General features: G+C 42.1%; 1 protein-coding gene across 6 annotated transcripts in view; it reads right to left on the bottom strand.

Moving 5' to 3' along the window:
- SH3KBP1 (SH3 domain containing kinase binding protein 1) overlaps window positions 1–22,203 on the bottom strand; it is a 334,741-nt gene that overhangs the window by 67,227 nt on the left and 245,311 nt on the right. For all 6 annotated transcript variants that reach the window (XM_061136773.1, XM_061136772.1, XM_061136775.1 and 3 more), the window contains one exon: window positions 19,535–19,629. In XM_061136773.1, coding sequence (XP_060992756.1) covers window positions 19,535–19,629 — 95 coding nt within the window. The remainder of the gene's footprint in view (window positions 1–19,534; window positions 19,630–22,203) is intronic.

Below are 22,203 nucleotides of genomic sequence, written 5' to 3'. Positions count from 1 at the left end.
AGAAACACAGCTGAATTTTTCACCATCATATTCCCAGTCCAATGCCACATATAATAAGTATTTCTGGAATCAATGAAGGCTCTTTTTAACCCCAAGTTCTGTGATCTCCCTCAGTCCAAGACTAGGATTACTGCAGGACAAGATAGTCTCTATCTGCCCCAAGCTGTGAGAATTCTATGTAAGTTAAGGCAGAGTCCTCCTCAGGTGAGAAGTAAATGCTCATCATTGTCTCTTCCCACAGGGGTAACTATAACAAGGCTAGACTGACTCTTTAGAAGAGAACGTAGGTTTGGGAAGTGGGTCCTACATCACCCCATAAATTCTAGTCCCAAGAAACATCCTTAGACAAAGACTCTTGAAGCATCAAGTGCAGATTTACTCAGAACAAAACAAGGTTAAAAAAAACTTACAACCTAAAAGAATGCTTATCTTTCTTGGAAAATGACAATGTGAAGCCGAGCTAAGTATTTTGGTCCTGCCCATGTCATATCACTCACTGAGCAATCTAGCATCAGTCCCGAGATAATGGATTCATGAACAAGGGTTGTGGAAGTAGAATCTGATGGGTTGTGAGTTTCTTCCACCTCTGAGAAACCATTATGTCCTCAACAGTATGAGGAAAACTTATGAAGGAGCAGGGGTGGAAATGCTTTACTCCTCATCCTTAAAAATTAAGTCTTTCAATCCAGAGCCTCTGTTTCTGAGGAAATGTCTGGAATATATTTTTTTTCTCTTGTTTTTTCTGGACAAGTTCTTGTCATCTTCAAAACCCAATTTGAAACTCACCTGTAGGAAAGTGACTATAATGAAAGCTTTTATCTTTTCTCTAACACTCAGAACTGTGTTAATTTGCATTTCATGATATTCCATTTAACAAACAACTATTACATATAAAATATATGTCAGTTCATTCTGTAGGCACCAAACATTAAACATGCAAAAGAACATGATCCCTAACTCCAGAAAGCTAAGAGATGTGTGTGAAACACACACATGCACACTAGCACTCACATAACATACAAGGTCCTTTTTTTGATAACTGTATCAACTACGGGCTCTGGTACCAAAGAGAAAAGAATCATTAACAGCTTTTCCAATAATCTTAGATCTTTTCATGTGTGAAGGGTTTGCTTATATGAAGGCTGAATTTTTCTCCACGTTCATTTCAGATCATCTGATACAGACTTAGGTCCGTAAAAGGCACTCAAATATTGTTTAGTGCTATCTTTCTTTTGAAGGCTTTTTTTTTTAACTTTCTAAATGGTGCAAATCCATGCTTTCCATTAGCCTTATGCAATCAGCAACCCAAGAACCACTGTAATGAAACTTTCTGTTTTGTATGCCAGAAAAACAATAAAGAACATTTTAATAAGCAAAAGCATATTCAGAATAACTTCAGAACTTATGTACGCCTACAGGGATAAACAGTGCATATGACAGTATATTTATTATACCTCCCATCAGTGATGAATAGCTCGCATGGCTCATCTGGGTTCTGCTTTTTAAGGAAAACATGAATAGTGCTAATCGCTATGTAATTCAAGGTACGAGAGGGGAAGCATGAAGGTGGAACACAGTGTGTCTAATCATTCTGACCAGTGTAAGAACACACACAAGGTTCATGGATAAGTACACTGAAAAAAGAAAACTGACAGCATGACTTAGAATACTAAGAAAAATGAAGAGGGCATCTGCTGCAGGACAGAAAATAGCCACAGGGTCAAGATGCCTGCAGTGGGAGCGAGATTTAGAGAACTGAGACTTTTCTTCCCCCTAGGAATAGAAGTTAATTTAAGGGAAACAGGAAAAATTCTGACAGCAAACTGAGAACTGAAAATAAGTCCTCTTCAACAAACCAGACAGAAGAATGAGGCTTTTGGTGGCAGAGATGAAGAGAGAATTATTTGTCTGAAGGCTCTGCTTCCAGAAGTGTGAAACAGCAGCGAATTCAATTTATTTAACTAGGACCTAAAACATGCAGGATAGGAGAGGAATTCAGGGGCGAAAGAAAGTCATCACGACCTTATGGGGTTCCCAAGCTCAGAGCCAAGTGAAAGAGGCAGGCATAGTGAATCAAGATGGCACCGAAACATAGGCAGCAGTCCTAGTCTGGATTAGCAACAACAAGGGGGACCAAGAGAAACCAGGCAGAGAGAGAAACCTCATCCTCTTCTCGAAGGAGAGGACAAGGGCAAGAATCAAGGTCATGAGAAAGGTCAAGGGCAGGATCATCAAGGGTGAAAGAAGGGAAAAGGGAAAGTAGGAAGCTGGAGTCATGGAAGAGAACATTCAAGAATTGGCCCTTAGAGTGAAGGCAATGCTTGCCTTCCAGGAAGCTCCAACCAACCTCTACTGAAGAGTGATGTGAGGGGTGAGGCAAGATGGCACTCATGAGTGATGGGAGCAGAATGGAAAATCAATGACTTATGAGGCTAGAACATCATCAGGGTGGAGTTAAATGTCCCCCAGGAGGATGGCAGGAGGTGGATGAAGGCAAAACAATGAGGCAGTAGCTGACCACTAAGGAGAGAGGCAGTGCTGTTAAAATACTGGAAGATTTTACAGTGACCCTATAATTTATTCCCAAACCTAGGACACTATTAATAATTATACCACAGGTATAACCCAAGACAATGGCTACCCTAGTGAATTTTGAGATTTCAATAAGGATGAGGAAAGGGCAGTGTATGCAGGCAAAGGGATGGTCTTTAAATGAGGTGGAAGTTTGCAGTGGGAAAGAGTAAAAGATCTGCATGTATTATAGATGAAAGTTTCCAGAACAATGATGACTAGAAATAAGATCTATTCACATGCAAGCAGAGGCAAGTAGACCTTGACCCTTATCAAGAATCAAAGAGCATGGAAAAAATTATATTTCTGACATAGGATGTTCACTCGTCTATGATTTAAGTCCTCAAAATGGTTTCTGTATGCCTCATCCCCATGCAGATATTAGAGTAAAATATATTTTTCCTTGTAAAATAGAAATGATATGTTTCCTTTTAAGGAATGAACAAACAGAGCCGTAGGTGTACTGTACTCCAACCTATGTTCTGCACTGTATCTATCTCATGAGCCAAGGTAGCTCAGAGACAGGAGGAAGACAGTGAACTGGGGCCATCAGTGATAAAGACTCTGGGTCTCAGTTCCTTGATACACAGGAGAAGATGTCTGAAGTGTAAAGAGCAACACAACTGCTGAACCGCTGCTGGTGGTTGTCATCAGTATTGTGATTCTAGGGGGGTGGGTCCCAGAGACCTCAAAGGATCATGAGCCCAGGAAAGCATCTTGATTAAGTATACAATACATCTGTCACGTGACTCAGCATCATCTTCTGGTGAAACTCCCTGGCAGTGGCTCACACACGTGGAGGGAGGCTAAGGCCCCAGAGCGTGTCTGAGGAGGGAGACTGGCCCGGCCCTCCAGGTCAGGCTTTAGTCCACTACATCCTACCAGAGGGGCCCTGGGGAACATGGAAGCACTCCACCACTGCACACAGCTCTCGCGCTGGGGACCAGCTTAGAGCTGCTCTCTGACATCCAAGCTGGCGGCAGGAGTCACCAGTGAGCCCTGCTGTGTCTGCCTCTTGTGTAAAAACTTCAAATGTTTAAAAAAAGACCAACTTGTCACCTGGCTTGTAAACTGTAAAACCTGGCTGCAACCTCATGTGGGGCCCCATTTAATCCAAAGTGCAAAGCAACCTCTTAGAGCAGTGCTTCTTTAAGCTGGCTGCACATTTAGAATCACTCAGGGCTATACCCCACACCAATTCAACTATAAATCCTGGGGGTGGGGGTTGAGACTGAGAAATCAGTGCCTTTTAAAGGTCCCTGGGTCCTTCCAATGTGCAGTCTGAGAATCAATGATTTAGACTATGGCTTCTCAAATGTGTATACTATCCTTGTGTGGATCGTGAGAAGATGACAATTTGGATTCAATAAGTCTGGGGCTGGTCAGAGATTTAGCATTTTAACAGGTTCCCAAGTGATGTCAATGCTACTGGATGATACTTTGAATAACAACGTTCTCAAAAACAGGAAGCTCTGTTAGAAACAAAGAATCTTTTTTTTTTTTTTTTCCAGAAACATTTTATTTGCCTTTGAATTTTCAATTTTATTATTATTTTTTTTATATTGTAGTGGTTTTTGCCATACATTGACATGAATCAGCCATGGAATTACATGTGTTCCCCATCCCGATCCCCCCTCCCGCCTCCCTCTCCATCCTATCCATCTGGGTCATCCCAGTGCACCAGCCCTGAGCACTTGTCTCATGCATCCAACCTGGACTGGCGATCTGTTTCACCCTTGATAGTATACTTGTTTCAGTGCTGTTCTCTCTGAACATCCCACCCTCACCTCCTCCCACAGAGTCTAAAATTCTGTTCTGTACATCTGTGTCTCTTTTTCTGTTTTGCATATAGGGTTATCGTTACCATCTTTTTAAATTCCATATATATGTGTTAGTATACTGTATTGGTCTTTATCTTTCTGGCTTACTTCACTCTGTATAATGGGCTCCAGTTTTATCCATCTCATTAGAACTGATTCAAATGGATTCTTTTTAATGGCTGAGTAATATTCCACTGTGTATATGTACCACAGCTGCCTTATCCATTCATCTGCTGATGGACATCTAGGTTGCTTCCATGTCCTGGCTATTATAAACAGTGCTGTGATGAACATCAGGGTACATGTGTCTCTTTCAGATCTGGTTTCCTTGGTGTGTATGCCCAGAAGTGGGATTGCTGGGTCATATGGCAGTTCTATTTCCAGTTTTTTAAGGAATGTCCACACTGTTCTCCATAGTGGCTGTACTAGTTTGCATTCCCACCAACAGTGTAAGAGGGTTCCCTTTTCTCCACACCCTCTCCAGCATTTATTGCTTGTAGACTTTTGGATAGCAGCCATCCTGACTGGCGTGTAATGGTACCTCATTGTGGTTTTGATTTGCCTTTCTCTGATAATGAGTGATGTTGAGCATCTTTTCAGGTGTTTGTTAGCCATCTAGATGTCTTCTATGGAGAAATGTCTGTTTAGATCTTTGGCCCATTTTTTGATTGGGTCATTTAGTTTTCTGGAATTGAGCTGCAGGAGTTGCTTGTATATTTTTGAGATTAATCCTTTGTCTGTTTCTTCATTTGCTATTATTTTCTCCCAAGGGATATTATTTTTATACTCTGTATCCACCAAACACCTAGCACAGTGCCTGACAAATACTGATGATGAGTACATGTCAGCTGAATGGATGAACTGATGGATGGCCCAATCTCCTCTCAGACTACTATTCCACTTCTCACAATTTTCAAACATCCAAAGTGAAGTCAAGTTTGAACAAGGAAGAGGAAGGTCTAGGTTAGCTACACAAGAAAGCTTCATTTATATAATCAGGCTTACCTGGTGGTCTGTACTGAATTCATTATTTGTTCATAATTGTAACAATTTAAAAAGTACCTTTCAAAGAGAGGTCATGTTTTCTAAGACGTTGTACATGGCCTATGTGAGTTTGGACAGGAGTGTATAGTTCAGACATAGTTTGCTCTTATGTCACCCCAGCAAACTTCAAAATGATGGTTTCACCAGCTGGTCCTCTTGAAAAAGAAAAGTGCTCCCCTGGTGGTCAGCTGTCCCTACACTCCCTAGTACTAATTTCCCAGAAATTATCCAGCATGGCTGTTTTTCATGACCTTCTCTGATGACTGAAATATCAATAGAGGAGAAAGTGAGTGTTGTGTGATTTCAGTGTGGCTGTCAAGTGAGCCTCTGAGTGCCTCGAGGGGGTCTCACACTCTCAGCACCCCACCAGCAGTATGAAAAGTGCTGTTTAATATTTACTAGTGAACACCTTCTGCATGGAGCTTCAGGGGGGCTGTTGAAAGGACACTCCATGGAAGCCAAAGCCCAGGAGCACTTCGTTCTGCCTCAGCTTGTTAACACCTTCTCAAGAGATGCAATTATTCTGCATGGCTGGGATTTCTGCTCAGCATTTCCAACATCCCCTAAGTCAGTTACTCCAGCAGGCTCATCAACATCACAGTCTATGAGGTAACAGGAAAAAAGAGAACCATGGTCTATCTCAGTGTCAGAAGAAATGCCCAGCAGACCATAGTTAATGAGGGAAGTCAAGGAGACCATTCCAGGGACAAGCCCACTAAAGAAGATGTCACATTTCAAGTGTTCACATCCTGGGATGGGTGAGGCTTAGGCAGTCATTCACTGTTTTATGATACTGGGAAGTAGTGACCTCAAAGAGATTGTCTACTTCTAAAAGAAAAAATCCTGATTTTTTTTTACTGGGCAACAACTTACAGGCTTTGCTATTACTTATAACCTTTTCATTTTACATATTGTATGACTGGTAACAAAAACTTGGATGAGTAACACACAAACAGCATTAATCAAGCTTCCTTTTAGTGATGCCAATATTAATTAAAGCATGTCCTGATGCCTGAAAATTGTATTCAGAGATAACTGCATGCCCTTTATAAGCTATCCATATCATACCTCACATTTTTGTGCTTCTTCTTACATCTGGTCATTTGTGACTGTATAATCCCAACAACCATGCACTGCACACTACATTATCAAAGGACTGGATTTTGTTGTCTTCCCTGCAAGAGTGTGGAGTTTCATTATGGTGGGCATGCTGTTTGCAAATCAGCTCGACCTATCAAGGCTTAGTTTTAGGCTTCATTCAGAGTGGGTCTAGTGAAGCACTGGGCTTCTGAGGTGACTCAGAGGTAAAGAATCCGCCTGTCAAGCAGAAGACACAGGTTTGATCCCTAGGTGGGGGAGATTCCCTGGAGAAGGAAATGGAAACCCACTCCAATGTTCTTTTGTTTTTTTTTAAATGTCTTAGTTTATTCAAATAAATGTTGTACATTCTTGGCGTGACCAAAAATAAATAATAGTTCATATTGTGCATAGGTTCTTGGTCATAACACTCCAGTATTCTTGCCTGCAGAGCTCCATGGACAGAGGAGCCTGGTGGGCTTCAGTCAATAGGGTTGCAAAAGAGTCAGACACGACTTAGCAACTAAACAACAACAAGGGTAGCGCTATTCCTATGACTGACTTTTTGAGTTGTCAACTGGATGCCAAGTGTGTTCAATGAAGTTTTCTTAGTCTGCTTGGCCAGAACTCCAATATCTCCAATTACTGACCATCTCTAGAACATCCACTCATCTCAGAGCCCACCCACACCTCCCCTCCCATACTTATTTTCTGCTGGGCCTGGTGGACTCTTGCCCTACTGATGCACGCTAAGTATATGGCCAAAGACTCAAGGGACTCCTATGTATACACTTCCAGAGCTCCCTCTTTGCACAGCTTGATCTTCTGCAATTCCCTGCCCTGAAAATTTCATCCACCTCAGCAGCTGTGAGTTACAAACAGTTACAATCTGTTTCCTCTATCCGATGAGTCTTCTGCTGTCTGTGCTCCAGGGCCCTGTGCTGCAACTTAGAAAGTTGTTGTTGTTTAATTGCTAAGTTGTGTCTGAGTCTTTTGTGACTCCATGAACTGTAGTCCTCCAGGCTCCCTCTGTCCATGGGATTTCCCAGGCAAGAATACTGGAGTGGGTTGCCATTTCGTCTTCCAGGGGATCTTCCTGACCCAGGGATCGAACCCGTGTCTCTTATGTCTCCTGCACTGGCAGGTGGATTCTTTACTGCTAAGGCCACCAGCGAAGTCCCAATTTAGACTTAGCAATATCTTTCTTTCTTTTCCCAGGCAAAAAGCCAGGGGTTACATGGAACTCTATGCTTCGTTTCTCTGAAAGATCACATCCTTGTGCTGTGCACGGCCCGATGCCTCAAAACAGCTGATTCATGTGTTTTGTCCAAGTTTAAAGTTGTCTGTGGGGGGCAGGCATGCATGCTAAGGCGCTTACAGCCATGTCCAACTCTTTGTGACGCTGTGGACTGTAGCCCGCCAGGTTCCTCTGTCCATGGGATTCTCCAGGCAAGAATACTGGAGTGGATTGCCATGCCCTCCTCCAGGGGATCTTCCTGATCCAACCCACGTCTCTTATGTCTCCTGCATTGGTGGGCAGGTTCCTTACCACTAGTGCCACCTGGGAAGCCCAAAGTGGTGGAAGGGCAAATCTAATATACCCTTAACTCCAACATGGCTGCAACCAGAAGTTATATTCTCACTTGAAAATGATGTTTCTTTAATCAGAGTGAATTTATTTTTTTTCTAGATAGAATAGAACTTTAAACTCTATCTTTAAAAGTCTGAGCTATTTCAAGGTCTAATTCCCAAAAGAAGTCTAGGGAAAGAATTTCTAAAATGAAGACACATATAAGGGTTTTTAATTATCCTGGAGTTTCCTTTGCTCGTCATATATACTCTTCTCTAACAAGGAAGGTAGACTATTCCCTAAGGAAAAGTCAAGTCACTGTTAACCATCTTTATATGGAAAAGTAAAATATACACAGTAAGTTAGTGACACCCAATCTTTTCTAGGTAATAGCACATCTATAAAATGCTAATATTTTGATGACATGCTGCTGGTGTCCTGACATTGTTGGAGGCCATCAACTCGGGACAGGTTGGTGTTCCACCCCCGAAGGTCCTTTGCATCCATGCAGGAGAACTGAGAGGATCACTCCTATAGCCCACTCAGAGCACAGGGGTGAGGAAATACGACAGAAGTAACATTTGAGTCCAGATTTCACTAAGAAATAAGAGAAAAGTTGAAACCAAATCTCAGTCCCCAGAAAGAAGAGAGTTTTCACAGGCATTATGAGAGGCAGGCAGGCAGGAATTAGGGGAGATTTTTACAGGAGACAGCCCAGAGCAGAAGCCTCAAACACCTCTGGCCTCATAAACGGTTTGCCTCTTAGAAAAAGATGCTTCTATATGGAGCCCTTCAGAGGACAGCACCCAACAGACGCTACCATACTGGCCCAACACCAGGGTCATCACCCACAGTGGGCATCTCCTGGAACTGTGGGATGTGGCTGTATAGTTAATCACAACAAATATACACGAATTGCCAACTGATTTCATTTGCAGCCTATACAAGCCTAAGTCTTAGGAAATGCTTATATTTTTGTCCTTTTTTTTCCCTAGCAGAATGAAAGATTTTGTACCCTCTTAATTCTACTTCAAACATCAGTAATCATGTGAAAAGTGGATGTTTGCAGAGAGGCCCTTTCTTGGCTACTTGTACTCTGGCTTTTAGAACGATCAGAGACATAACATATAAGGGCATGTGAATTAGCATTATGTCAAATGCAGATCATCAAGGTGGCACTTTTGCATTTTTTTCTCCATTTAAATATAATTGAGCATGTGAAATTATATAACAATATGTTTTCATAGAAGCTTCTCATTTTCTACTTGTTAGGTCATTTACATTGAGAGGACCACTCAATGCTAAATTTTAGAAGCTGTTTCTAATGGTGCCTTCAGCTCATCCAAAGCTTATGGCTAATGGTATAATTTACCTCTCAAGGCTGTGCATCCTACAGCGGAGATGTCACTTTCACTTATGTTTAGAGAACTATATTGATTCTGCACAGAAATACATGCTTTTCTTCCATTAAAAGGATAGTAGGTATAATAAAAATCATTTTGCTTCATTACAAAGACACTGGCATTTATAAAACACATTTCATTGTGCTTTAAGAGATGTTCTTAGCTCCTGCATCACCTCTAAGAGACACGAAGAAGGCTGTTAGGGTGAGGGGGGAGGAATCTTCATTTTCCAAATAAGCACCAGGAAGGAATAAGACATGAAAGGTATAGTCATGATCATTATGAAGGTCAAGAACACCCAAGCCAGCCAGAGCAGCTAATGGAAATTCTTACCTTCCATCTCCCTTTTTTTATAAGACAAATGTACATTTCTTCTTTCTTTTAGAAAAGCTTATTCCTTGGCATAAAAATTTGTTTGGAGTCTTTTCTCCATACACAGCAAATTTAGCTTCTAGGCCTGTGCAGTGAGTGAAAAATATAATTCCCAGGTCCAATCTCAGTCCTCAGGCAACTCAGCCGAGTTCAGATCTGACCAGTGGACTACAGCTACACTTGTCTACCACTTGGAGGAAAAGGGGCACAGAGTGCAGAGGTGGGGTACATGAAACAGCTCTGCTATGGGAGCTTCACGGTCTCTTGTCTTACAAAGAATATTCCCAGGAAGACTCAGAACAAAACCAAGCTCTTTGAAATTCAGGCAATTTATGTATCAAGCAACTATTTACTAACACTGAGGCTCAGATGACCTTGGAGGAAAAACAGACCAACCTATCACATTCTGTCAACAGTACCTTTGCAGACCAAAAGTCTGTAATTTTGCCAAACTCCAATGCATCAGTTTTTTTCTTTCATGAATTGTTTCCTATGCAGATCTGTGCTTCATTTAGAGTTAATTTTTGCATAATGTGTTAGATTAGGTTAGGGCTCCTTTTTTTTTTTTTTTGCCTATTGATGTTCTATTGTACCAACACCATTTCTTGAAAACAGTATCCTTTCTTAAATTTTCTTTGTACCTTTGTTAAAAAATTAATTGCACTATTGGTGGGAATGCAAACTAGTACAGCCACTATGGAGAACAGTGTGGAGATTCCTTAAAAAACTGGAAATAGAACTGCCATATGACCCAGCAATCCCACTTCTGGGCATACACACCAAGGAAACCAGATCTGAAAGAGACACATGTACCCTGATGTTCATCACAGCACTGTTTATAATAGCCAGGACATGGAAGCAACCTAGATGTCCATCAGCAGACGAATGGATAAGGCAGCTGTGGTACATATACACAGTGGAATATTACTCAGCCATTAAAAAGAATCCATTTGAATCAGTTCTAATGAGATGGATGAAACTGGAGCCCATTATACAGAGTGAAGTAAGCCAGAAAGATAAACACCAATACAGTATACTAATGCATATATATGGAATTTAAAAAGATGGTAACAATAACCCTATATGCAAAACAGAAAAAGAGACAGATGTATAGAACAGACTTTTGGACTCTATGGGAGAAGGCGAGGGTGGGATGATCTGAGAGAATAGCATTGAAACATGTATATTATCAAGTGTGAAACAGATCGCCAGTCCAGGTTGGATGCATGAGACAAGTGCTCAGGGCTGGTGCACTGGGATGACCCAGAGGGATGGGATGGAGAGGGAGGTGGGAGGGGGGGTTCAGGATGGGGACACATGTAATTCCATGGCTGATTCATGTAGATGTATGGCAAAAACCACTACAATACTGTAAAGTAATTAGCCTCCAACTAATAAAAATAATTGGGAAAAAAAATTAAAAAATTATTTGACTATATTTTTATGGATCTGTTTCTAGACATTCTATTTCAAGGGCTAGCAAACTACCTTCCATGGGTCAAATGTGGCCTGCTACCTATTTTTGTGCACTTCTGAAACTAAGAATAGTTTTTACATTTTCAAATGGTTTTTAAAAATCAAAAGAATAGTATTTCAAAGTATATGAGAATTACAGGAAAGTCAAATTTACATGTCCATAAACAAAGTTTTATTGGCACTCAGCCATGCCCATTCATCAACACCTATGACTGCTTTTGTATAGTTGACACAGATATTGTATAGCCTATAAAATCTAAAATATTTACTCTCTGGTCCTTTACAGAAAAAGTTTGCCAAGCCCTGGTCTAGGATATGAGAATCCTTATCCATGCATAATCTCAAGGGTTCTCTGAATGATATTATAAAAAGATACTGTAAGGACAGAAGCTTTAAATAGAACCTCTGAAAGCCCCGAGGAGGGCAGAGAAGGAAAGCATTTAATAGCCAGCTACCCTTTCCAACTAGGACTAAAATATAAAAGCTTTAAGTAAAACTATTCTTAAAAGGATGAATTTTACTGCAACATGTAGCTAACTACAAAATGGGGAAATTTTAAGTCTAAAAGGTATTTATTTTTAATGACATTTTCTTAAATATCTCTATGAGTCAAAAACTAAGAAAAAACATTTGCAATGTGAAAGATGACATGATAATGGCATGAATAATACAGTATTTTTATAAAAATCAATTGGAAAATGACAAAATTTTCTACTGGAGTAAGCATTTTTAAAAATGCAAACACTTATCAGATTAGCAAAGATGACAAAGAATGACAATACCAGGGAATGATAAGGATAAGGAAACATTCTCATTGGCTCCTGGAGGGGAGACTAATTGGGAGACCATCTTTCAGAACATCACTTAAATGCCTTTAAAAGGCACTGAGACGGGACTTTCCTGGTGGTCCAGTGGTTAAGAATCTGCCTTCCAATGCAGGGGATGCGGGTTCCATCCCTGGTCGGGGAACAAAGGTCCCACAAGCCGTGGGGCAATTATGCTTGGGCACCAAAACTTGAGAGCCTGAGCGCCACAACTAGAGAGTCTATGCCCCACAACTACTGAGCCCGAGCACTCTAGAGCCCATGGTCCACAAGAAGAGAAGCCTGCACACTGCAACTAGAGAAAAACCATGGCAGCAATGAAGAGCCTGTGCACTGCAATGAAGACCCAGAGCAGCCGAAAGAAAAGGCACTGAGGCAGCAATACAGCAATTTATCATCATGAAATAATAACTGCTAACATTTATCCAGAACTTACTATAAGCAAGAGATTTCAAGTGCTTCACCTCCTTTAACTCGTTTCATCTTCACAACACCAAGAGGTAGCTACTGTTATCATCTCCATTTCACAGATGTGAAAACCAAGGCACAGAGAGACTGAGCAGCCCACCCAAGGTTACACAAGTAGTAGAAAGTGGTAGAAATACTTACACACATGAGGATCTACAAATAAGGTGGTGACTACAGGCAACATGGTACAGAATAGGGAAAACCCAGAAACAAGCAAATGTAAGAGAGGACTGTGGTCCACCATACATTGGGATGTTAAGGAACCATTTAACCTTGCTGCCAAAGATAGGCATGATATACTGGGGACAAATGAGGTTACACAAGAGTGTATATGATATGACCTTATTTTTATTTTGAACTGTAATTGTGTGTGTGTGTGTGTGTGTGCGTGTGTGTGTGTGTGTGTGTAAAGTCTGGAAGAACATGGCTCAAATATTAAGAGAGAGATCTGAAGGTGATGCAGTCAGAGGTGATTTTGACTTGCCTTCCTATTGATAGGTTTTGTTCTCATTTATTCTCTGAGAGTAAGTATTACATATTTAATTTTTAAGTAGAAGAGGGCATCAGAGAATGAGATGGCTAGTGGCATCACCAATGCAATGGATGTGAACCTGAGCAAATTTTGGGAGATGGTGAGGGACAGGGTGGCCTGGTGTGCTGCAGTCCATGGGGTCGCAAAGAGTGGGATGTGACTGGGCGACTGTAAAACAACAACTTAAAAGTGCATCCCACGCTACTTTCCATCTCAGAAAAGTATATTTTAATAAAATGCAAATGTGAATGTAAAGAGCTTTGAAATACTTTAAGACACAGGCTATAAAAATATAATAAATCAGTTTCATCCTGAGAAAAGTTAAATAATAGAGGGGCATTTCAGGGAAAGTACAGCCCTTAATTGCAGGGGAGTTCAATATACCAAGAGAGAACTCCCAGTCAATGGGCATTTGTCTTTTCTTCTTCCTATCGTAACTTATCAAAGCAATAACTATAATTTAACCTTTTATTTCTAAAGCACTTTCAGTCACAACATTTCATTTAATCCTACAACAGTAATACAAATAGAAAGGGTGGAAACAGAAAACAGAAAGTTTCTCTAATTCCTTAAGGCACCTGCAGATTTTTATGTGTGTGTTGGGAGGAGGAAAGTATTCCAAGATGCTGGGGCAAGGGTGACTGATGTCCTGTCCCTTAAGCACAGCCCTTGGGAGAGAGATGATAATTAGGTTGAACAAGCACAGGGTCCTTTCAGTTTTATATAATTTGAGGAAGCATGCAAAGCTGAGAGTTGGCATCAACTGCCAACTCATCTGTCAATGAGAAATCTGCAATCATTGAAATTTCCAGGTGGCATTGTTTTGAGTGTCTACTGGCAAATGCAGGTCCTATTTTTACCATCTTCATTTAATTTAAAACTGTGTCTCTGTGATGGTACACAAACTCAGGAAGAAGAGTTTTGATCAAATGTGTTTCTGGTGCCAGGAATCTTCCCAACGGTCTCGGAGTCCAGGTTACTTTAATTAGCAAGACAAAACAGTAGCAAACTGTATTCCTGGGGCTTTCTAGTGGTCTGAGGAAAAGATATATTGTGACTGCTCTACCCAGTCAGGACATATGCAGTCTAACAAGACAGGCTATACCGCGAGAAATACATCCAAGGCCATAAATGACTCATTCGCTGAACACTGACATTTTTCAAATGTGTGTAAACCCAGATGATCCCAGACCTACGCTTAACTTCTTCATTCACTCATAAAACACGTCCTTCTAATGGGTCTGTCAGCGTGTCATCATTTTCAGGGTGACACCTGCTAATTTACTCCTCACCCCTGAAACCACATTTAATCCTACACTTTAGCTCTGCTAAAAGCTTCAGCAGTTGAGAGAGAAAGGGTCAAGGCCAGCAATCTATATAGCTGATCAGCTTTCTTTTTCTAAGCTGAAAACCTTTCCTGAGATTTCCAAAGTCACTTTCCCATGGGGAAGGAGCAAGGGAGTCTGGATGCATTTTTCTCATGAATAAATGTTTCAACTAATGAATTAACGGAAGGAAGGCAGGAAGGGAAAATAAACATTAAAATAAACAAAGGACAGATCATAACAGAAAGACTTGGGAAGGAGCTCAGGGTAACTTTCTTTTCTTTCTCTCTTTTTCCCTTGCCCTCCCTGCTCTCTTCCTCTTTCTCTCTTTTTTCATGGTGACAGCAAGGAGAAAACTAACCAGGATCCAGAAGAAGAGAGAGAAGCGAAATGGGCTGGGCATGGGAAGAAGTGGAAGAAAGAAGTAGGAGAAGAGAGCTTCAGGCACAAAATGAAGCAACGTGAGCCCTGTGCTGAGCTCAATGTGTTCTCTGCACTATGATTCCATTTCTGTAGATGTGACAGTGGAATCTGCAGGTCCTGAATGATTCTGACCGTAAGAGGTCACAGCCATGGATACCAAAATGTCAGAAACGGATGGGGGAATGGTGTCGTAATGTTGTTTTCCTGATAAAATAATGATGATGTCATTATTTTAGAAAGAAAATCCCACAGGCACTTGCCCTAGATATACCCAGCAACAACACGTGACTCAATAAGTAGACAAGAGTCACCTCAGGGAGTGACCGTGCCCCACCTATGGCAAGCACCCACAGCCCCACAGGAAACAGCAGTCCCATCCCGCCAGCCCCCACAGTCAAGGTCAGGAGACGCCTCTGCCCTGGCGTGGCTGCTGGTGACTAGGAGTCTCTTGGGAAAGTTGCTTCCGGGCTCTGGGCCTCTCTCTGTTCCTCCTTTGTCACCAGGACAGAACACCCAGGGTGCCATCTAACTCCCAGGACTGCTGTGACCTCAGGCATTTGGGGTTCTTGGTTTGCAACATCCCCAAGAACAGGTGAAATCCCTAAAACCAGGTGAAACCCCTAAGAACAGGTGACATCCCTAGCTGGGATTTTTTCACAGTGGTGACCTTAAACCGCTCCTACCTGTAGCTACTTTTCTGGCTTTCTTCTTTCGTGAGAGCCGCATAGATCAGTTTTCTCCCCCGAACATCAATGTTGTCCGCCTCTCCTTCCCTCCAACCACACTACACTGTGACTTTAGTCAATAATAGTACCTTTCTTCATATTTACCTTGATATTGTCAAATAGGCTGGATAACCATGAAGAAACTGGGGTGTCTGCCTTTAACGGGTTGAAGACACAGCCACTCAGGGGAGCCTTTTGATAAAATATACCTGAAGTTCTTGGTTAACAAAGGAGTCACGTGGGAAGCCCTTCCTCCCTGGTGAGTGGGGACCACTGTTCTGGGGCCAGGAGGCTGTTGGCCAAGGGCAGGGACGTCGGCCCTCTCCACAGCTGGGTTCATTCTGCCCCAGGCAGCAGCAGCCAGGGTGCACACATCCTTCACAGCGGAGCCCCACCTGATCCCCCAGCTGCTCTCAGTCCTTCTCCAGGGAGCTTCTCGGGTTGGAAACCAGACCCAGAGGCTTCTGAACCCTTTCAATCATGCTCTGAGCACAAGCCAGGAAGGCAGGGATGGGGGCGGCAGGAACGCAGACGAAGCAGCTATTTTTGAATGACTGGAAATAAAAGCTAAACACAGGTGTGTTCTGCACCCATGGAAATGTTCCCAAATCCACAAGAATTCTTTATAAATAAACTAAAAAAACACACCACTGGAGTTGCCACATTTCATCCTGGTTTCCAGGGATACACACAAATAGTTCGGGCCAGTGCACATTATTTCAGGAACTGAGGAGAGCTTATAGGCACCCACTAAAGGTGTTTGACTCATTTTCTAGCAAGCTCTATGAACTGACAACCTAGGACTGAAAATGAGGGTGATGTTTGCCCTGTGACTCCTGCCACGGCTCAGAAAAGCAGGGCAAAGAGAAATCAGTTTAACTGACAATAAAATGAGACCACAGCTGGCTTTTGGGGTAAAATGAGAAACTCTACAGCAAAAGCCATCAACACTTAGAGAACAGCAATTCTGAACTTTCAACTCAACTCACAATGTAATAAAGAACCATATCAAAATGAAGATTAAACAAATCATGGTGAAACTATTCACTCTGCAATATGAAAAGCAAACAGTCATCTAAATGAACTTGTGGGTGATCCCTCAACTTGGAGCAAGAGGAAGATTTTTTTATAAAGCAGGCTTGACAGACTCAGACTCCATCCTTCCCATCTTCAGCAGGCATAGTACTTTTGGCATATTTTCTTTCCGATTCTTGCTGAAATCTCACCCGTTGCAAAATTCTTTTTTTTTTTTAAATATAATTCTATTTAGTTAGTTTTGGCTGTGCTGGGTCTTTGTTGCTACTCAGGCTTTCTCTAGTTGCAGCGAGCATGCTCAGTCACTTCAGTCATGTCTGACTCTTTGCAACCCCAAGAACTATAGCCCACCAGCTCCTCATAGCCCACCAGCTCCTCTGTCCATGGGATTTCCCAGGCAAGAATACTGGAGTAGGTTACCATTACCTTCTCCAGAGGATATTCCCGACTCAGGGATTGAACCTGTGTCTCCTGCATTGCAGGAAGATTTTTTTTTTTAGGTAAGAGGTGGATTTATTTAGAGAGAAACACACTCCATAGACAGGGTGTGGGCCATCTCAAAGGGCAAGTGTGGCCTTGGGAGAAACACTCCACAGAGTGTGGGCTGTTGCAACAGCGAAGCCTGGCAACATGACAACTGAGCCTGTGCTCTGGAGCCTGGGGAGCAGCAACTATTAAGCCCACGATCCACAACTACTGAAGCCCACAAGTCCTAGAGCCGAGCTCCACAACAAGAGCGGCCCCCACTATGAAAACCCATGCACCGCAACTAGAGAGGAGCACCACCCCTCCATGTGGAAGCCAGGTCCAGGGATCAAGTGGACAGGGAGGGTGCCAAGTGCTCGTTTTGCAAGTGGAGTCATAATTATCTGTAAGCTGCTTCACAGGTCCAAACTGCTTCTTAACATTCAGCTAGGGAACTGGGGAAAGCAGTTGCAACCCTCAGGACACTGTGAGAGCAGCCTTCCACCTCCACCTGGTTCCCTGCTCCCTCCTGGGTGGATGGGACCAGGAGAGAGTCCCAGTCTAACTAAAGAAGCTCTTTAGAAAACTCCACTTTCTTTCATCCGGCAGGATATCAGACTGGGAGGAAGGAATGAAATCACCAGGATTAATGAGTTCTCATCGTATTGAATCAAATGACAAGGATGGAATATAAGAAGATGTTGAGGTAGAAATAGATGAGTTCAGACAAGAGACCATCTGCGGCAGTCTTTTCTTTTCCCCAAACCTTAGTAAACATTATTGTACATCTGGTTTTCAACTGAAAAGAGGGTGTCCCCCTCCAAACAAAAACAGGGAAGTGACCCCCCCCCCACATTGCAAAGAATGGCACTTGTTTAAAACTCTGGTCGCTTTATCATCCGGGGGTGCGGGGGGGACAGCTCCACCCTTTCCCCTGTGGTAATAAAACCTAGTCTCTGGGCCAATTATCGGAGTATCTATCTCCTGCTTCACAGCCGCTTCAAGTCTTTGGTTCAGGGTCTGATTTAAAATAGGCAATGCCCTGTGCCCAGGAACGCAGCCTGGAGGAGGCCCACAGGATGAGGGCAAGGGCGGCAAAGAGAACCTCTCTGCCTCCTCGGCTGAAAGGAACAAGAAGGGCAGTGTTTCCCCTCCTCGGGGTTCCTCTGGCCATGGTCAGCACCTATAGAGGTGAATCAAATTAAGTTCACAGGAGAAGATTTTAGAGGTGATAAGATGGATGTTCTGGGGCCCTTAGCAAGCAGGGAACACTCTGCTGGTCCAGAAAGGTGCCTGAGCATTGCCCAGCACACCACTTTACATGTAGAAGGTGAGAGCGCCAAGCTGTCTCCTTAAATAATCTGCCCTTGGGCAAGCTACTTAACTTCTGGGGTCCTGCATTCCCTGGCATCTGGGGCTTGGGCTCTTCAAACACACAGCCTCTACAGCCATTCCTTAAAGGTCACTGTCCTTGATTAGAAGGTTATAAAGGTAAATCCTACCAATCATCTATAGACACATTTGGAGGCGGGGATGAGGGGCAGGTAACACCATGTCCCTCCCCTCTCAGTGATGGCCAGAGGCAGCGGGACCCAGGACCTGTTTCCCACCTGAACCCCCTGCCCTGACTCCCCTTTCTCTGCCCCCTCCACCCTGTCCATGCTTTCTAGCCCTGCATAAATGTAAACAGCAGTGATGATTCCCTAATCACGCCCTTAAGCATCCTAAAGACAGCTCAGCTTTTCTTTCATGGTCATCCATGATAAGAACACTATATTTCAGAGAAAAGGCCACGTATTCTGGGAATTACTTAAATAATAGATCTTTCAACCACCTTCTTGATGAGTACCATTGCATGAAAGTATAAAGTCCATGGTGCAGGCCCTGTTAAGCTGTGTCACTTCACACAGATGCAGTGATCATAAAATCGTCCCATCTTCTCAGCCTGAGCAAGATGGGCAAGATTCTCTCAGGCATGCTACCTGTCTTTGATCTGAACAGTAAACATTCTTTAAGCCTTATCTGCCTGTGAGGCACAACCTTGCCTTTCTAGAACCCCTCCTTGGGTCCCTCACGACACAGAGCTTTGCAGCCAGGGCTGCTGTGGAAGGTGGGCTCACCAGTCAAGCAGGCCACTTTCAGTCTCCCAGGTTAGCCTTTCTGGGATGGGGCCATGCAAATCTGCAGCTGGCTCCAAGGCAAATGGAATCTAGTTGAGCTTCAAGTTCATTCATTCACTTGGATACATTTGGCCTAGCCTGACTGAGAGGAAAGACGCAAGATTCTTCCTTGGGATTTCAGGATCATGAAAATCATTTCAAAGGTTAAAATAAAAGCTCGTACTATCCACTCAACACTTCAAAGTAGTTCAGAGTTTAGAAGATAGGAGGGAACCTTTGTTTACCTTATTGATGAGAGTGACTATATCTCCTTCTTTGATTGTCAATTCATCATCATTCTGTGCCTCATATGGAAAGATAACTTTGCAGTAATCCTTGGCTGTAAGGAGAAAAGAAAACACAACCTTTAAAATGCTGTATCTAATGAGCTGTCCAAGGAGGAGATGTTCTCTATCACATCAACTGCAGAGAAAGGCACACTTAACAGACAGGACATAACTGCTGCATAAAGAAACAAGGTTCACCCTTGGAAAACCACCCAAGATGGCTCATTTTTGGTTCATGCATTTTTTTATTCTTACTCTTTCCCCTCACAAATTAGGTGATGTCATGAAAGCCACTGACTGCTTTGCTTCTCTCAGACAGAAAAGCAAAGTGGTTTCCTTGGTCTCAGAAAATAGGGGTGTCCTTTTATAGACTCTTTATTTTACACACCATTTTATATCTTCTTCAGGTGGATGCATACATAGACACAATCTACAAAGAGCTTAAAAGCTTAAATTTTGCCCTGTCTTCTGCACATCACTAAATCAGAAATCAAGCATATGCATATGTTATAAAATGGTACTCAAAACAATGGAAAAGAGTCCAGCATGGTCTGTTAAAGAGACAGAGGTTGATATATGTGATCATGTTTCAGTCACAAATGGCCAACAAATACTGACCAAATGTTCTTTACACACACATGTGGGGTGGGGGCGAACTTTTCAAATATGTTTCACGGTCCCTCTATGGGAACCTGCCTACTCAGAAAGGGGGTTGTTCGACAGTAAGGAAATAGCTTTTACCCCAGACAGAAAACACTAAGGCCAGTCAAAATCCATTCAAATATGCCCCGAATTATATGCTTTGGAAAGTCTACCTGATACTAAAACCTTCACTATTTCCACAAAAGCAACTGTTTAGAAGACAGTGAAAATACTTGTAAGGTACTAGGAAAATTAAGACTTTGAAAAGAGGTTTAAAGACTGAGGACAGAAGGTAGAAAGAAAAATTTGAGAGAATTAGCACCTACTGGGTATTTATTATTCTGAATCAAAGTCAACAACCCCAATGGCTTTGAATGGCCTTAGATATTTCCCAAGGATTAGGCCAGTTTCTACAGACAGATTACAGCCTAGAGGTATATAAGTAAGTATCAATCATATTATCCCTGGTACAATTTATATCACTAAAATGTGTGGATTTTTTTTTATTATGGTTAATATCATATCAATCAAAGAGAGTGATATAAGCAGAAAAAGAGACACAGATGTACAGAACAGACTTTTAGACTCTGTGGGAGAAGGCGAGGGTGGGATGATCTGAAAGAACAGCATTGAAACAAGTATACTATCAAGGGTGAAACAGATCAACCAGCCCAGGTTGGATGTATGAGACAAGTGCTCAGGGCTGGTGCACTGGGAAGACCCAGAGGGACGGGATGGAGAGGGAGGCAGGAGGGGGATCGGGATGGGGAACACATGTAAATCCATGGTTGATTCATGTCAATGTATGGCAAAAACCACTACAATATTGTAAAGTAATTAGCCTCCAACTAATAAAAATTAAAAAAGAATAAAAAAAGAGTGATATATAAAACTAAGGTAATAAAGCATCTATAATACAGACACTCTCTGGTCTAGGGTTGGGATATGACAGAGAGTAGGGAGGGGACGAGGAAGGAAGGAAGAGAGGGAAAGAGAGGGGCTAACTTTGTTGACAGATGCTTTTGCTTCCCATTCAATGACTTGAAGATATCAGTTATATCCCCTAGCCTAGTGTGGGAACCCTTCTGTCTTAGGTACTCTGGGAAGCTGATGGCTTTTGCTCCTTAACTCATCCTAAGAGGCACTAGTTCTAAATCCCATCACTATCAATCCACCCAAATATTCCTAAACCCACATGGTTCCATCTCTCTTAAATTAGCTATAGCAAACCTCCCAAATTCTGAATGGGCCCAAATGTTCTAAAGAGAGGGGGAAAGTTAAGCATCTTTAAATTGGATAATAACAGCCCCTTACTAATTTTCCTATTGACTGTATTAGTGAAATATGACTACCCCACCTCAAAACTTGCAACAACACTGAAATAAATGCAGTATTATTGAAGAACTGCCCTGCAGAGTCTTTGCTTTAAGAATAATATGTTGGATCAAAATCATGGAAACGTTTTACACAGAAGATAAGACATCTGTGGCCAACAAAGAAAAGGAAAAAGTCATGTTTTTATTCTTTTCCACCCATTAAAAATAGTCAATTAAGTGTGGTAGATATTGTTGGTTAACTTCCTGGTCATTATCCCCCATCTCCTTCCCAGTTCATAGAATCCTAATTTGCTCAGGCATTATTTTCGGGAATAGGGAACCCTCCCATAGCCCTGGGGATGAGTAAAGTATGTCTATGCAAATAATACTTTTATAACCATTTTTACATTGAAATATAGTTAATTTATAATGCCATGTTTGTTTCAGGTGGACAGCAAAGTGATTCAGTTATGCACACACACATATGGTATTCTTTTTCAGATTCTTTTCCCACACAATTTATTACAAGACACTGAATATGTTTCCTGTGCTATAACAGTAGGTCTTTGTTGTTTATTTTATATATAGTAGTGTATATGTTAATACCAAACTCCTAATTTCTCTTCCTCCACTTCCCACTATCCCACTTGGTATTTGTAAGTTTCTCTG

The sequence above is a fragment of the Dama dama genome, chromosome X, assembly GCF_033118175.1.
Source record: "Dama dama isolate Ldn47 chromosome X, ASM3311817v1, whole genome shotgun sequence".
Taxonomy (NCBI): domain Eukaryota; kingdom Metazoa; phylum Chordata; class Mammalia; order Artiodactyla; family Cervidae; genus Dama; species Dama dama.
Note: the sequence above shows the minus strand (reverse complement) of the source record. Positions and strands in the feature narration are given on the sequence as shown.